This window comes from Seriola dumerili, unplaced genomic scaffold (genome assembly GCF_002260705.1).
Source record: "Seriola dumerili isolate Sdu_G_001 unplaced genomic scaffold, Sdu_1.0 BDQW01001246.1, whole genome shotgun sequence".
Lineage (NCBI taxonomy): Eukaryota > Metazoa > Chordata > Actinopteri > Carangiformes > Carangidae > Seriola > Seriola dumerili.
Window position 1 is genome coordinate 112,025 of NW_019175501.1, and position 18,376 is coordinate 130,400.

At 43.7% G+C, this 18,376-nt stretch overlaps 1 protein-coding gene across 1 annotated transcript in view; it reads right to left on the reverse strand.

The window, feature by feature from the left end:
• usp34 (ubiquitin specific peptidase 34) overlaps positions 1-18,376 on the reverse strand; it is a 57,805-nt gene that overhangs the window by 33,996 nt on the left and 5,433 nt on the right. Inside the window, exons 2-13 of the mRNA XM_022767653.1 lie at positions 13,847-13,937; positions 10,888-11,446; positions 10,544-10,594; positions 7,352-7,501; positions 7,069-7,136; positions 3,889-4,081; positions 2,937-2,998; positions 2,276-2,357; positions 1,990-2,082; positions 1,196-1,321; positions 964-1,093; positions 497-627 (exon numbers count right to left, since the gene is read on the reverse strand). Of these exons, the coding sequence (XP_022623374.1) occupies positions 497-627; positions 964-1,093; positions 1,196-1,321; positions 1,990-2,082; positions 2,276-2,357; positions 2,937-2,998; positions 3,889-4,081; positions 7,069-7,136; positions 7,352-7,501; positions 10,544-10,594; positions 10,888-11,446; positions 13,847-13,937 (1,736 nt within the window). The remainder of the gene's footprint in view (positions 1-496; positions 628-963; positions 1,094-1,195; positions 1,322-1,989; positions 2,083-2,275; positions 2,358-2,936; positions 2,999-3,888; positions 4,082-7,068; positions 7,137-7,351; positions 7,502-10,543; positions 10,595-10,887; positions 11,447-13,846; positions 13,938-18,376) is intronic.

Consider the following 18,376-nt stretch of genomic DNA (forward strand, 5'->3'; position numbering starts at 1 on the left):
TCAGTTTCTGAATACAGGCTGTGTGCATTTCTCTGTGGACTGAGGCTTTGATACTTTCACAGTATTAATATAGAAGCTAGAGCTGATCTATAATCACACTACACATGGACACAGACCTTTACACTGGAGGAGCTTTAAGCCTCATGACTCAGTGTTTGTTATGCAGAATGTCCAAAATTAAGTCTGATTTATTTGCTATCTTTGTAAACAACCTCCACAGAATTTAAAATGACGTCCTTTCGCTTGTTAACAGCTCGATTTATTATATTAATATTCCTCCAGTTCAGCTCTGATCCCACAGACTCAAAACTGCTTTTTCATGGTTTAAAAATTTCAAATATGCAGCTCAAATGTTTCAAGTTCCATGTGTCCGTCAGCAGCTGTGTATCCAAGAGTCTGCTGCGTTACTGACAGCTGAAATGCAAACGTTTCATAAATGAGACAGCTCGGAGATCAGTGTGTGTGTGTGTGTGTGTGTGTGTGTGTGTGTGTGTACCTCGGTGTCAGAAAGCCTCTGCTGGCTCCTCTTGCTGCCAGTCATCATCTGGTCGTCCATCTCCATGTCGCTGCCTCCGCTGTGCTGAGTGTCGCTGTTGTCGCTGCTGTCCGGACTGGCGGCCGGCGAACCTGAGACCAGACAAGACCACAGACTGAGAAATCAAACCTGCCACACAAACACTGATTTTTACGTCTTAGTGTGGGTCAAACTCCAAAAAACACTAGAACCAAACACTTTCATTGAATAGAACCTCTTATTAGAGCCTCCATTCCTGAACTAACAGCCACATCTTTCCAACCCCACGCCTTCAATTTGTAACTCCAAGCCTCCAGCCCCCGAGCTCAGACACTCAACTGGCATCAGTTAAGTAATTTTCTCCGGCTTCACAAAGCTTCTCCAGAGCCTCAGAAAACTTAACGCAACTGTTTTGACAGGCTCTCGTACTGAAACGAATCCAGGCTGACCTTTCTTGTTGCCCATGGGGATGTTGGTGTTGAGCAGGGAGGCGAAGGAGCTTTGTTTGGAGAGCTGGGCCTTCGCTGCCAGGGCGTTGTTCCACAGAGCCTTGATCAGCATGGAGGCCAGGTACAACGTCTGAGGAGAGAGGGAGGCGCAGGAGAGATTATTATTATCAGTGTGAGCAAGTTCACAGTGGGGGTTTTTTTTATTTAGGTCATTTTTTTCCGGCGGCTGTACCTGCTCTGTGTGGGCGCTGGGGTGCAGGCCAGACACCAGGTTGAGGACGTGGCGGAGAGGCACCGGGTCCAGGTTTTTAATGAGCGAGGGGAAAAGGTCGTGGATGTAGCGACTGCAATGTTTCAGCTACAAACACAAAAAAAAACTGTTTTAATCAGCCAGAAGAAAACACAAAGTTCCTCTAAAGGCGGATTAGCAGAGCTGGAGGTCAGTACACATCGTTCTGAATATATATATTATACAGAGTTATTACATTAGTTATCAAAAAGGAGAGATCAGGTAAAGGAGCCTGTGAGGGATTTGGTTAAAGAGATACAGATACAGGAATTTTACAGTTTTTTCTCACTTTCCCAGAGTCAGAAACTAAATAAAAAGCAGGACAGATCTTTGTTATGTGTTTGGTTTAGTCTCAACTTACGTCAAACAGCAGAATTAAACTGTCTTGGCTCGACTGTTGAATGTCTACGTGATCAAATAACATAATCATGATCCTGTAGGCATCCAGGAATCAAGCATAACAAAGCAAGTAAACTCAGGAGGTTGGGGGGGGGGCACAGTCTCCCCCCCTGAACTACTTGTTGAAATCCAGTGGAAAATAACTTATTTCTTCTTCTTATTGTTTCTAGCTCTGAGGAGCACGATACTAAAACTAGAACAAATGAACCAGGACAGACAGACGCTGCCGTTCTCATCCCTCACAGTGATGCTACTGATGCGGCTCCGCAGAGGAACTAACAGGTTAATGGGCTGGAATAAAGCCGTGTACGGTCAGGTGTTAATCTGTCCCGTCTTACCTGGGCTGCAGCCCAGATACAGTCCACATGCTGCGTGCTGAGTCGGCCCTCTGCAGCCAAGAAATTCAGGATCACTTGGCACTGTTTAATGATCTGGAAAACACACACACATACACACACACACACACTCTTCAGGATGGCTGTGCTGGGAGAAAATAAAAAATCTCCAGCGTTTCACTGTTGCAGTGATGGACCTGGAGAAGTGAGTCTGTGTGCATTTAACACGTTTACATACAAACACAGAAACACATGGTGTCAGTTTACGTCACTGGTTCACAGGCCTCACCTCGATGTGCAAATTCGGTCCAAATATGTGCTCCACCACGTTGTTGTGGATCAACCAGTCAGCCAGCTCCTTCGCTATGGACCTGGAAAACAGTGACAGAGGTTTACAGGAGTTCAACACGTCGAGCAGGAAGCTGCAGCTCCCCGTCACGTAAGATGTGTGCATAGTGACACCTGTTGTGTTCATCGTTTTATCACCCCAGCAGGTGTAAAAGAAATAAATAAAAAAGGTGACAGGAAGATGAGTTTTCTTCCTCTTTAGTCATTTTATCACACGTCATTCACACGTGCCGTAAAATATTTACTGACAACTCGGGAATCACACGTTTGCTCGACTGAAGACACGACTGAACCGAGCTCCGCAGGTCGCTGCACAGTCGCTCTTTGTGGATATCAGTTAAAATGCCATTGTGTCATCAATTAATTAAAGCAGACCCAGTTACAGATGTAGGAAAATTGGGGATGCAGCCCCGGTCAGTGACGGCCTAGAGATATCACTAAGTATTTTTAAAAGAAAGCTCAAAACTTATTAATTTTTTCATCATTTCATCAGCTGCTATTCAAATAAAGTTTATTATTATTATTATTATTCCTGTTCAATAAAGTTCCAGCTTCACAGACGCCTTTGTGCTCAGGCATCTGATCCCTTTCAGCCAACTTACGTTTCTGTGTCAGAGACCAGAGACTCGTTGTTGCAGACGTCGTTGAATGTGTGGAGCTGATTCTGAGAAAACACACACACACACACACACACACACACACACACACACACACACACACACGTTTGTAACAATGAGTGAAGAAGCGATGCATCATACGTCTTTGTACAAGGTTATTTCCCATCAGAGTCACACCAAAACGTTCACATGAAGAGAAAGCCGTTGGCTGTAATCATCAGTTTCTTATGAACACTCATCACACAGATCTTCAGCCTTTGTAAGATACTGATGCGTTACTGCAACTCTGTTTACTTTACTGCAGATATTCACACGGCATATTAATCAACAGCAGGTTTAATTATAACGACACGTGTATCACTATAATGAGATTCAAAATTCAGCATCTAAAACCTGCTCAGTCACTTATTGTCTGTGAGGAACATTATTATCTCTACACGCTAATCACTAAAACATGCCGAGTATTAACATTTTAAAATTCTAACTAAACGCATGTTAGCGTAGCAGCTGCTATCAAGTCTGACAAAGAAGTCAGAAATGTCCTGAAGTGGCCACCGTACAGGGGATATGTGCATTTTCATTTTCTATTCAAAAACTTTTCTTTTGTTCCTAAAAACCAGGAAAGATTTCCACAATCGAGAGCTGAGGAAACACTTTCTTAAAACTTATGTGTTGCCCTCTAAAACCTAGAAATCTCTTGCAAGAGAAAAACACTTTCATTAACGTGTCAATACTTTCATTTTCCATCAGGAGAAACGTTCATCAAACGTTAGCGCAGGTTTTACTGCAGCTGAGACTTTAATGACGAAAACCCTGAAGCTGCTCTCGTGTTGACGGTTTGGAAACTAAAACTGAAAATAACCAGAAGAGAGAATCACACGAGTCTCAGACAGGACAGTTAAACGAGGTGAGAGCGAGTGGCGCCTGTGCGACTCACAGTGATTTGGCTGAGTCCGGCCAGCCTCATGGTGAGCGTGGGGGACATGAAGTATTTGAAAGCGAGGTCCAGACTCTCCTTGTCGAAGCACAGCGCGCTGTCCAGCGGCTCCTTCACCGTGCTCCACATCAGGTCGGCCATGTTGCGCGCCGCGCTCTGCCGCAGCTCCTGGTCCGACAGCTTACACAGATACCTGCACACAGCGTCCCAGGAGTTACCCACCGACACTCAGACAGACAAATCAAACCCACCGTCCTCTGCGCTAACCGCTGGGTGGAAGACCAGGAAGAACATGAGCGAGTGAGGTCAGCGTGTCAAGACACATCGCCACTGTGATGAAGAACAGATGTTAAATTCATCCAAAATATCACATTTCAAGAGATGCTGCCTGTGATGTTGAAGCGACCTGACGCCACCGAGCTCAGTTTGTTTTTCACTCACATTTTCACAGTTTTTCTAAGAAACCGACTTTTCAGACGTTTGAAAAACTTTGTTCATATCTTTGAGATTGATTTTTAATCACATTCCTTTTCCAGCCGCGCGTAGGAGTTCACCGAGATATCTGATCAACGGCGCAGCGCTGCTGACTCATCCAGTGTTTGCTCTGAGCCGCTCGTAGCTGGCTGTGTGGTTTTCAGATGTGTTGTGATGAGCTGGGAGGTTCCAGCTGCTGCTGAAGGGGTTTGAGTTTTGCTGATCAAAGGAGATTAAAAAAAGGACAAACGGCTACTGAGATGCAAAACTGGACTGAACCCTGAGAACGATCTTACAACGAACTGACGGGGGAAAAAATGTGAACAAGGAAGCTGAGACAGACGCAGATACACTCGACTTTTACATAGTTTACATGGGCTCCTTACAGATGTATTCCTCCAGATGTTGCACTCATCTAATGAAAACTGTAACAAGCCTTTCTTTATGAGGACACACAGTAGATCTGCAGCTCTGAGGCTTTACTCATGTCAGCAAGCTAACCGTGAAAACTATGGAAATGCAGAGGTTTAACAGGTATGATGTTTATCGTCCGAGTTAGCATGGTGTGTGCTAACATTTGCTAATTGGCACTAAACAAATAGAACAGGTGCAGCTAATGAAATGTCATTAGATTTGCAAGTATCTTGGTAATTGTTTATTTATTTAATTAATACGGACGATGTAATTTCATGTAACAGTTCCAAAACAAAGCATGAAACTGATGTGTTGCACAAACAGTTTATAGCTGTTGCTAATAAGTTCGATTTTCCATTCACTCATTCACAGGAGGAGCTGGGGATCGGTGATGGGCGGACATCCCGCTCCGCCACCTGAGCCGCAGCCGCCTCTCGCCGAGTCAGGGGATCACCGAAGTGTTGATGAATCCTCCTGACGGTAATTCAGACTTTACATCATGGTGTTGTTTAAGTTAGAGTCAGCGGATCGCCAGAGTCACTCAGACTCACTGGACTCATGTCACAGTCTAATCCATCCAATAGCTGAGCAATAGTTTCTGATTGACACAACATCTGTAACTTCTTCTGTCATTTTTATTCAGGCAAAATCCCGTCTGACTGCTTGTGTTTTGTGACACCTGGTAGAGCCTCTCTCTCTCCCTCTCTCTCTCTCTCTCTCTCTCTCTCTCTCTCTCTCTCTAACAGAATAAAGCCAGAAAATAAATAAATAAATAAACACATTTAACTCGAGGGCCTGCTGGGTTCAGGGTGAGTTTCACAGCCCGGGGCGGCGTTTCTAACCTTAATCTCGCTGAGTCTTCGCTTTTTTTTAAAGATTTCCTGTTCATGCACTTTTCAAAGCTTCAGATTTCCTCAGTCTGTATTTTGTGTTTTTCACGTCTCCACATGCACCTTTGTTCCCTAATCCTGCAGCTCAGTGCAGGTGTCGACATGTGTGTTGTCGTGTTGCTGCGTTTTGTCCTTTAGAGTCCCGTTTCACTTTAACAGGAAAAAAAAACAACCACTAAATGTTAGAGCTTCACAGACAGAGGCTGCTCCTCCGTCACATTAACTCCAGCCGTTACAATCAAATTAGGGAACGTTCCTTTAATAATGACTTTTATCACGGTAACGGTTTGAGAGCCGGTGTTCAGTCAGACAGAAGAGCCGGCGAAGCAGCAGAGCATCAGCCAGCCTGCGTCACATGACCAGCTCTGCCGGCTCCCTGCCTCCTCTAGGGTCATGTGAGGAGAGGTTGACTGGAGGCCTGGCAACTGTTGCCACGGCGACGGAAGCTCTTCCTAGCAACTAACGTGTGGCACTTTGGTATTTGGGGGAGAGAGCGCGAAAGAGCAAGGTGCACTGAGTGAGGGAGGGAGGGAGGGAGGGAGGGAGGGAGAGACAGAATCGAGCTCGTCTGGCTGCTTCCCGTCAAACGACAGCAAACATCAAATCCGTCACAATGACGCTAATATTTAAACACAGTTCTCCCAAAGCATTTAAAAAAAGGTGAGACAGGGAAGATTTTAATACCTGACAACACAGAACAACACAACAGTGAGAAGGTCAGCGTTTACACCCCCGTGATCATATCTGGGTTCTTGATTTATTGTTTCGGAGTCGAGACGTCAGCGCTGCTGAGCAGACGCTGCGGTCTGATCTGGGAGCAGAGTTTGTTCAACGCTGCGCTGACAGGGGAAAGAAAGGTGTTCGACAAAATGGCAGCTTCTCCGTCAACTACACACTACAACACAGACGTCAGGCGGCTGCGCAGGAGCTCCGACTCAACTGGAAAAATGTTCTCCTCACTTTTTTTTTTGTCACCAGAGCTGAGGAGACGGGATTTTATTTAATTAATTAAACTGACAAACGTGCAGAAAAGTGCTCTGTGTACCTGCACACAGATAAGAATATACAGTTGAGAGATTATTAGAAGATTATTTTCATTTCATGCACATTTTACTTTGATTTGTTTGGATTCTATACAGATATACATTTTTGGATTATTTCACTTTTATTTTGGTTTATTTTATTTTAAATCTCGATTTTTGCTGCATAATTTCTATTTCTTAATGTAGTAATCTGTTGAGAATCATGTAACGCTCTTTGTTTTGAAAAACAATGCATGAATTAAGTTAATTATTGTTAGAATTAGGGATTGGCTGATTGTTCTGTGCAGGTTTGTTCTTTCTTTGTTCCCTCATGAAATCAAACTGTAGCCTCGGTTAAAAAATGTTGGGCGTGAACTCACCGTATTACGTAGGTGCGGAACGGTATGATGTGTTGCATGACCGCGGGAATGTGCAGCCAGATGCGGATCTGTGGGCACAAGCAAAAACATCAAACATCAAACTCACATCGTCACAACGTACAGCGGAGAATCTTCACTGGACACCTCTCAAACTACAGCGACTAGCTGAAACTAACTAACAACACAGTTTCCCAATTTATTAACTCCATTCATTATAACTTATTGATGAGTCAGAATGTTTCAGGCGTGGATGCCGGTCTCCTCGTCTGGTCGGCGCACTCACGTTGGAGACGATGGTGATGAAGGCGTGGGCGATGGGGAAGGGGAGGCTCTCTGGAGTTCCCGACTCGAAGCACTCCTTCATCAGGGAGAGGCCGTGCTTCCCGCAGAACAGGCAGACGTAGCGCAGCAGATGCAGAGGCACCTCCACGTCCTGGTGGACGAGGGGAGACGACGTCAGACACATGTCAGACACTCACGATCCGTGATCAGAGGCACATTGGTATTTTATATTTTATTTTTGTTTAGTTTCTAGGAACGGAGGCAGTTTGTGAGCTGTGCTTGTCCTCGCTGAAGAGGAGATAAGATAAACCTTTATTGACCCCACACTCGTTACTGCAGCATGGGGTAATCGAGTAATAAATACAGTATAAAGAAGAAAAATAACAAATCAACCATAAATAAGAAGGTTTGTAAAGATATTTACATAATGTGCAAACTGAAAAATAAGTAACAGCATAAACACAAACTATCTAATGTAAACAAAGTGTTTTTTTGCAACAGGAAACAAAAAGATGTTTGATTTCATTCAGACACTTTAACATCTTTAAACTGACGACCTCCTTTAGAAACCTGGTTAATCATCGTGAAAAAGCAGTAAAAATAAAAGGATGATGAGCAGAAATTATGAGGTTTTCTAAGGATGTTTTGATACATTAAAAACTCACATCACGTTTGGGCCGATGTTTGCTAATAAAACTCTGGTGTCACTCCAATGCCGACTGTTCATACTGTAACAAACCAGCAGGTCCAGAGCCACTGACTTCGACTCAAACTGTGTGTTGCACTGAGTGAAAAACAGAGCGAGCTGGTTTCTCTGAAGCAGACTTCCAGCCCGTCGTCCCTGCGCTTAATGAAAACTTTATTACGGCGGGAAGCTATCAGACTGTCCGGGGACACGTTACTCCTCTCTGGGGGGCGGTAACTTCATCTGCAGGAATCCAAACCGAATTCACGGCAATGCCTGATGCTTATCGGAGGTCGAGTGAAGCACAGCTTTTGTTCCACGGTGACCAGTGGCCACAAAGTACAATATACACATGAGCAACGTTTAACACCAAGTATAAATACTGCATTCCTTTCCTGAGCGCTGTTATTTTCATGTCAGAACATCAAGAGCTGCACCGAGGAGCCCTGTTACCGCGGACTTCATGAGGCTCAGCACACTGTAATAATGTGGGCGTCGACAAAACAACCAGAGGGCAGGAAATGTGGACAATACTTAGCTAAACAGAGAACTACAGTCAATTCTTAAAAAACCCCGACAAACCGACAATAAACACACAAACCAAAACTGTGATATCAGACCTTTCTGATAGAAACCGTTGAGCCTCTGTGAGTCATGACTGAAACACACCGCGGCACGAGCAGAGCTGCTTTACCTCTAGCTTCTTCTAACCAGGTGTGACACTGGCTGCTTGTGTTAATAACAGTTATTGAAGAAGATTAGAGATTACATGCTTTTTTTTATTTGGTATGTCGTCTTCCCCCGGCAGGAAATTGATTGAAGGTGATTCTCACCAGAATGAAACGCCGTCTTTCTTTTTCACAGTAACTCATTTGTTTTTGTTATGAATATATTTCCCGCTTTTGGGAGGATTTCCCGTCCGAAACCTTTCGGTTCATCCACGTTAAAAAAACAAAAGTCAACCGAGTCCACGGGACAAAATAAATCCAGAACAGAGGCGATCGAAGAAACACGAAACCTCACATCAGACTGAGGTTATATTTGGATACGTGGCCACTGGGCGTCAGGTTTCTGAGGTCAGATCTCAGATACAGTTTATCTGGCAGGTCAGGAGCAGACGTGCAGAACGGATTTCAGAACAAAAGTCCTGCTGCAGTTTAATCATTTAAATAAATATTTTTCTATTAACACACCAGAGCAGAAAACACTTTAAGTTTGAGAGGATGATCTGACAGCATCAGTGCACCCCCCCCTTTGGGTTTCTCCACATGTGGCTCTGAGCTTCAGTTTGGAGGGTCGGGTTTTGTTCACTTTTCCAAAACCAAAAAACACGAGAACTAAAGTGGAAGGAACAGTTTGAACCGTGTGTTTATCTTCTCTGTGTTACCATGCAAAGCTAAGTAGCTTAGCATTACTTTCACACCCAACAGGAAGCATATCATTAGATTTACACACACCTAGTGGCCATTTTACTTTTCTTTCACACTGTTGTTGTTGTTTATTAGCTGTGGCTTTACCGAAGAGTGTAAAGGAGTGTAACTGTTTTAGTTCTGGTAAAGCTGAATGACAAATGTATTTAATTAATCAATAATTGAATGACGGATGAATGAAATTTGAAACACAAAAAGGTTTTTAAAGCCAAAGGAATTATTTAACAATTATACAAGTCGTTGTGCGTCAGATTGACTGAAAACTGTATATATACAAACTCATTCATTAACTACTGAATATTCTGTTGTATATAAATGATGTGCAGACAAGACACAGCTGTTTTGATTTTCACTCCGAGATATTAACATCTGTCCGGGTGACAAGAAAACTGCCGCTGAGTGGAGATGGTTTCCCAGATACTTTAGAATAATCACAGGAGGAGACGCCGCCGCCGCTGATGAGGCTGATGATGATGATGATGATGATGAAGCACTCTCTTTATTTTTTCCAGTGGATCCGTCCTAACGCACTGCGACCTCAGGCAGCAGCTGAACTGACTGAGTGGAGGGAGCGAAGGCCCGACCCGCTGAGGAAACATGTGCCCAATAAACCTGAGTCTCCTCAGCGGTCATGTGACACTGCTTGGCACACACTGATGTCCTCATCTCTTACAGCGATTCGCAACGTGCCTCAGGCCTAGTATTCACCCCCCCCCCCTCGCTCTGGATGCGGCGCAGCTGTCGGGTTTGGGCAGAGAGCTTGTTCCAATAAAACAGGCTCAGGATGGAATAAATGAACGGGACGCGACCGTCGTGAAAACAAGACGACAAGAGGCGAATTTAAAATTTGAAGCGTCCGCAAGACATCGCTTCTCAGAGCGGCTTACAGTGGATTAGTCATGAGGAGATTCATTGAAATAAAAAAGGAAGTCTGTGTTTTTTGGCTGCAGTGAAATCATTGGTCGTATTTGACCCTGATGCAACACGCAGCAGCAGCAGCAGCAGCAGCAGCAGCAGCAGCAGCAGCAGGTATGAAAACCCTCAACTCACTGGAATAAAGATAAAGTAGGTTCCTTACATTCATGTCGCAGAAGGAGCCGAGGATGTTGCTCTCGTGAGCGGATATGTCCTGGGAAGAAAAACAGGAAGGGAGAAAACAGAAACAGCAGAGTTTAACGTGACATGGAAACTTGTATCGTCTGCAAACAGAATAATTACAAGGCTGTTAATGTTTAGTTTCTGAACTCCACGTTTAAAAAGGAGCTTGAACAAAGCAGAATGTGTTTTGGTGTCATCAGCAGAAAAGCTACAACACATGTGTGAGAATAAACCACAAACGCTCCGGCAACGTTAAGGTGTAAGATATTGTTTTGGTCTGTGGGAGTCAGGTGTGTGTGTGTGTGATCTGGGACGTGTCCTCACCTCGATGGTGGGGTGTGTGTTGTGTTTGTAGGCTGTGTAGAGGGGGAACTGGATCTGGAAGATCTTGGCCGCACACAGCAGCAGTTTCTCCCTCTCCTCTGTGCTCCAGGAGCTGAACGGGTCCTGGGTGTCGCTGCCGCCGCCGCCGACCCCGTCGCCTCCATCGCCGACCCCAGACCCGCTGCCGCTCTCCCCAGGCCCCAGTGCTTCCATCTGGGCTTCACCCTGCTGGTTGGCCCCCTGACCCTGGTGCTGGGTCTTATTCTGGTTGAGGTCGGGGGTGTCGGCATCCTCTTCTGCAGAGTCTCTCTCCACATTCACAGGTTCGTCCTCCCCGGGCGAGGACGGCTGGGGGAGGGGCCCCGGTGCAGATTCGCCACTCCATTCGGAGCCCAACGCCTCGCCCCCTGACACGCCTCCTTTATGAGTGTGGTCCTGGACGCTGCAGAGGCGGTCTCTCAGGCTGCTGATCTGGGCGATGACCAGGTTAATGAGGGCGTAGACCAGCTGGTTGAAGACCTCCAGGTGCTTGTACTCCTTGAAGCAGCAGAGACATTGTCTGGAGACACAACGAGGAAACGACGACAGTCAACATGAAGGTAGAGATTCATTCTCAAACAGGTGACATCAGGATCTCACTTCGGAGATCACTGAGGTCCACGTGACTGCAACACCTGCACACACAACCTGTTCAAGGGGTCAATGCTGCGTCTAGGGAGAGCTGGCCTGGCGGGACAGACGCCGCCGACGATGTTGGGATCTCTGTATAAAAGGGTTTGAGACGCTGTTTGTGACATTATTTCAAAACGGAGTGGCTAACACTAAAGTTAATGGAGGAAAATCTGCCCTGATAATGTTCCGCCTAGCAACATGCAGCAACTGAAAACTTAGTGGAGGGAGAATGTGAGATGTTTAAGAGCCTTTCTGTAACAGTTGATGGCTGGAAGTCAAGAATGAAGCCTGAAGTCGACGGGTAATTCTTACTATTTCATTCCCAACAAGGAATATCACGAGATAAGAGACAAAAAATAAATAAAGTGATAAAACACAATGGTTTACCTGGAGTAGAGTAACTAACTGCAGGTGTCTCATATATTTACACATGCTCCGTTTACATCTACAAATCTCAAAAACCATTTTTTCATTAAATTATTAACTTTATGTAACTCTTCACATGTTTTCTTTTCTTTTTTAAAATGTATAATCATATTATTGTATTTTGTTTCAGCTATAAGCAAAGTTTTATTTGTCACGTGCCAAGGTTCAATCTACAGTGAGCCAATGAGGAGGTGAACTGAGGGTCAGACTCGGCAGCAGGGAAAACGAACACTGACTACAAAACTGTTATGACAAACATTGCATATGGCGGGAAATATATCGATCAATATTATTGAATATTGACCGAGTCAAAGTACAGGATGAGTCGCTGCCAATCTGCTCATATGTTCTACACTCATTCACAAACACGGAGCAGCAGACGCAGGCAAAGAGCTGCCTGTTGGCAGTTTGGATGGATGAGTCAGCAGGTTCTGGGTGTTTGTGTCAGCGACTTCAAGTCTCCTTAAAACTCTGAATATAAAAGAAAAAAAGAAAACAAACACTCCAGCTGGAGGAAGAAAAACAAACACCAAACTAAAGGAGAGCCATCATTACTCAGAACATTCATATTGTCTGACGGCCTCGACCTCCACAGCCGATTACAGGAAATACAGATAATGTAAAAACAACTATTATTTTTGAATGTTTATTTATCCAGTGTGACGGAGACTGAGAGCTGAAGCATCCACAAGCTACAGACTCGTCACAGCGAAGCCACATTCACACCTGAGCGACGGCCACCAGGCCACAGGCTCCTGGCGGGGCGGGGGGGGGCGCAATGAGTCCACTCATTTCCCCTCAGAAGATTTTCCCAGCTGGTAAAAGTCCAGCAAACACTGTTTAGAGTTTGTGCTCGTTTTTCCAGAATGTCCTCGCTGCTTTAACATCACTTTCAAGACGAGTTTTTTTCTCAGTTTGTATAGAATTAGATTTTCTATTTTCTCCCCTAGTGAAAGGGTTTTGAAAGAGACGCTGTCCTGCCGCCCGGACGGGACAAAACCACGAGCGCACGGACTCAAACTGACAAAGTCCTGCAGAAGACAGCAGCTGCTTGTGTGTGTGTGTGTGTGTGTGTGTGTGTGTGTGTGTGTGTGTGTGTGTGTGTGTGTGTATGCAAACGTCTGTAATCCAGCTCTTCCCCCGAAGCAGCAGCTCCACAGAGACAACAGCAACAACAGTGACCTGGGTAAACTTCGCTCAGGTGGCGCCACTTTACAATAAGACCACCCTTATAATTAGGTTATTAATTCAGTTTTAACACTTAATAAACAATTATAAAAAGTGAGTTACTATCATTTATAACTGGTAACAGGAGCTTTATTGTAAAGTGTGAAACAGATCACCATTTATTTAAGTTATAAAACAGTTATAATGATGAATCATGGTCATTTGATTTGATCATGTGATCTGCCAAATGAAACCGTTTGACCATTAAGCTGCTGACGATAACTTAACAAAGACGTGATGAAGCAGCAGGAACAAACGCTGATGATGGAGAAAACAAAGAGACGAACACGTGGGCTCACTATTTGGCAAGCGTCACTGTTGCCCTTTTTATCTAATGTGTTTTAACAGCTTATAAATGATTTAGTGTGTGTTAACAAGCTAATTAATAAACTAGCTATGAACCGTTAATAAATCCTTTGGTTTGCAGTTGGAAGTTGGTCTGAATGTAAAAGGTGGTGATTTGTTGAAGTGTGGCAGCAAAGCGCTTCAGGAGGTTCTTACAGTTTAGGAGAAACTCGCTCTTTCAACAACAACACAGGATCAATAAAGCAAAGCCAGGGAGTCGGTTTCTCCTCGAGACCGATCACATAAGAGTTTGTCGGCTGAACGTGACTCGGGAGGAAGCGGCACTGACCTCTGTGTCCAGGAGCTGATGTAGCCCAGCACTCGCAGGGCATGTTCCTTCTTCAGCTGGAAGCCGCCTTCGCTGCCGTCTGCATCCGATACTGAGGGAGAGACGACACACACAAAACACCCGTCACGCCACGTCTCAAGACTCTCAGTGAAAAACATGACATCATGACAGTTTTATCCTCCGAAGAAGAGCGGACGAAACAACAACACACGCCGTTACTGTCAGGAGAACAAACTCTGTGCAAAGCTACAGCAGATAACGTCTACAGCTGTTCTCAGGTTGTTTCACAGAGAAAAAGACAATTAAACAATTAACCGCAGGCTGACATTATCCACCAATCAGCTCGCAGTATATGTTGGCAGACATGCACAGAAATGTTTTACAGGCTGCGTTTTAATATAATTTGACCCTTTTTGTTAAAATGAAAGTTACATTTTTGATTTATTTGTGAAAAATGTTTTACTTATAATTATTCATCATGAATTTAATTTCCAGTGAAGATTATAATTCAAACTGTTCCTGTCACTTCAACAGCAAAATGTAGTGTTCAGCTGTCAGCTCCCAGCGCATCATGCCCAAGTGTTTAATATCAAATCACTCTCACAATTATTTATGATAAAAAGCTTCTTTGGATAATCATTATGTAAAATCATTAGATTAGATTATTGCATTTCCAAAAGGTTTGAGTTTAAAAAAACGAGATCTCCTGACTTCACCTCCACAAACACTGGATCCTACATTACCCATAATGCATAATTCCCATCTGGTAAATGTGCACATCTCTCAAATTTCATGCCCCGAGTTTGTAAAAGAAGTTGTCTATTAGCAGTTTTAGTTTGTAGATACTCAACATGTGTCACGTGTGATGTCAGTTTCAATAGGTTAACTGACAAACTGAACTTCATGTGTAAAATCGGTGGAGTTGTCCTTTAAGATGTTTATATGTGTTGACACACAGACGCTAACCAGTCCCACATTTTCTGGACGTGTGAAAATATTATTAAACAGTTCAGGTTAGAGCTGCACTGTATGCAAAAAAAACTAAAATCATATTGCGATTATTCTGGCAGATTTCTTTTAAAACACTTAATCCGAGATATCTTGGATTAATAACAGAGGACGCCGTCTTCAGAAGTGACCTGTACCTGTGTGAAACAGCTGAAAGCTGGTGTGAGAGGGAGATGCAGGTATGTGATGGAAAAGTGAGAAAGGAGACCTTCCCCAGAAGAGAGAGAGAAAAGGAAAAACACTGACGCTCATATCTGGATAAACCCGAGGACAACATGGAGACACATTTAGTAGACTGAGAAATGTGCTCCCCATTTGGTTCCTATTTTATTGTAAAATGACTAAAATTGTTATAAATAAAAAGTGAGAAAAAAAGGAGAGAAAATGAGCTGAAACATGGTTATCAGATGTTTACTCTCAGCATCAAAGTGCTGTATCAGATGAGCTGCGACTGGGAGAGCGCCTCATACAGAGACATTAAATATTGGCTCCAGACTCCGACGGCTTCAGTCTGAAGTTACTGTTATTGTATTGGCCCTCAAAGATCCACATCAGTCACACCCGGTTTAGAGGAGTCAAGTGTCTCCGCTGAATCGCTGACCTGAATTTGGCAGCAAAGACAGACAGAAAACAAAAAACCGTATTCAACTGTGTTCAATCAGCCATCTTGGCTCCTGCAGCTGCAGGTTCCCCCCCGACTGAACCTGAACCAAAACCTTTTCAGCTCTACGTGTGAACGGAAGCTCCTCAGAGGCTTCGGCACCGGGGTCGGAGTTCTGGGACGTCCCGGCAGATGAGGGATGTCGTTTCACCGCTTCACTTTATGATGATGTCTGGGAACAGGCGCTCTGGTGCCAACACTAAACCCGCTTTATGGCTGCAGCTCAGCGTGGATATAAATACAAAGAGGGGGAGGACATCTCCGCTGTGTGATCACACTCCTCAGCTCAGCGGGGACGGGAACGTTCAGCCAGACCGGAGGCGTGTAAATATGAACGCTCCAGCTGTGGCATTATAATAAATACAGCTCAGCTGTGTGTTGTGCTGTTGACAGACAACTGTGGCCGACTGTGTGTGGAGGGAAAAGGCCGAGGATGATCTGAATATGTTCAGTCTCTAAAGACGGACTCAGACTGCAGGAGTTTTAACCCTCTGGAGTCCATTTTGATAGAAGGCGTGAATTTAAAATGTCTTTTAACATCGGTTTTCTCTTAACACTGACAGACTCATGTTGAGCTGCAGGAGCACGCTTCGACTCTGAAGAGTCACTGGGCATAGTTTCATTTCCTTGCAGAAATTTGAATGTCTTTAATTAAAAATGTTTTTCTTTGCGGGTAAAACCCTTTGTGATTTCGAACACTTAAACATATGCCACAGTCAGTGTCAGGCAGCGTTTTCATAAATGACAAACCAACAATTTTCTTACTATTGCATCCTTGTAATATTCTGCCAATGTCTCAATAACAAAGATTTCATTCTCGTATGTTATCTTTTATAATGTATACCTTTTATAAAAAGGTTAAAACGCCTCTGAAACAACACAAACACAAACACACTACAAGTCTTCCTATCAGCTGTAAATGAACACCCAACTTCATCAGATACCGACAACTCTAACATGGCTAAAATCTAATTCTGCCTCGTGTTCTAGGCTTCTGTGAAGAGGCCAGTCTTCAGGTGGATGCAGAGACACGGAGCCAGACGCAGCAATGCAGCACACGTCAGAGGAAATGAAGTTTTTATGGCTCATATAAAAACCTGCAGGTGTTAAACTGAGCAGCTGATCTTTTCAGCCTCTGGCGGAAAACTGGGACACTTCTGGATTTTAAGGCATTTCACTAAATCAACCGTCCAGAGGAAAGTGGGGATCTCCAAATGTTCTATAACCCATCCAAATGACCACGACGATGCATCCGCAGTTATTAAGACGTCTCAGACTGGACCGAAGTGGCTGAGCGACCGAACGACACCGTCATCCACAGACACACAACAAGCTTTTCTGTCCGTCAACAATGCAGAGCATGAATGAACACTACAGTGCTGTGGCAACAGTTTTACATAATATGAGCGCACACACACACACACACACACACACACACACACACACACAGCTGGCATCTCAAGGTTGTCATGCTGTCTGCTAAAACAACCCGTCCACAGCAACAGCAGTTTCCTCTGAGACCTCGTCTGAATATGAAAACCTGTATCTGTCTCTTTGTTTTTCATCTTCACCAAGCCAACAACTAAAAAACAAAACATAAAACATAAAACAGCACGTGACGTTTCCCGCCCACTAGTGAAGATAAGAAGTCAACTCTCTGTCCCCTCAAACGTTGTGCATGAACCTGAGAGCTGGTTCCAGTCGTCTGTGTGCTGATCTTAATTTACCATTTTATTCTACTTTTATTCCTTTTATAGGTTTTATACGTCTTATTTTTATTGGACTAATTATTATTTTATCTAATCACATTTTATTCCCTTTTTTTTTTTTTTACTGATCAGTTGTTGGTCTTATTTCATTTTCTTTATGGTTTTTAATTCATACATTTCATTTAAATGTAGGGCTGCACGATATGCAAATAAAATCATAGAGTGATTATTTTGGCAGGTATTGGGATTTCAGTTGGAATGATCGTTTTTGCATTTAATTTTCACAGAAAAAAATATATAAAAATGATGGTGAACGTTTGATTTCTGTTGGTCTACTAAACGAGCATGTTCCTTCACGTCTGGAGAATATGATTTACAGGCGGCGGCGTCTCTGTAGCATCACAGAGATTATGGTGCTAACAATGCACAACAACGTGACACATTTTACCTTCATCAAAACAAAATGCAGCTCCTGTCATTTGGATATTGAACTTGGTCATTTTGCGATTTCAATTATATTTCATTTAATTGTGCAGCTCTATTCATGTGTTTGTTTTAATTTGTGTCCAATGTTTTATCTTCACACTGTCCACATAGTTTTTGTGGTTGCAACTTCCTTTGAAATCCTTCCTTTGTGCAGCACATTGTGCTTCCACCTGGGATGAAATGAGCTGCATGAATAGGGTTTTTTTTCTTGCTTGCTTGCTATATATGGTCCACTATAGGACCACTATAACACATGACATGCATGGACACAGACCACTGGTGCAGTACGAGAGAAAATTCTTAATAAATTATATTTGGAAATAAAGATTTACGCAACAAAATAACCTGAACGAGACCCGAACCCTGATACTGTGTCATGGTAACAAGCTGGAAAGGTGATGTCATCAATGTAGGTTATTATTTCTGCATAAAATGTTTTTTTTTTATTATTTTTTTATAAACTTATTTGAATCTATGTGGACATTGTCTTCATGTCGCCACATTCTGTTACGACAAGACAGATGTCCTGGTCACCACGAGTCGGTCAGGGTCAGCAGTTCTCAACCTTGATAATCGAGGTCTGTGTGTGTGTGTGTGTGTGTGTGTGTTGCTGGGAAATAGCTGAAACTGCATGATAGGTTTAATCAGAGTCACTGAACAATGTGG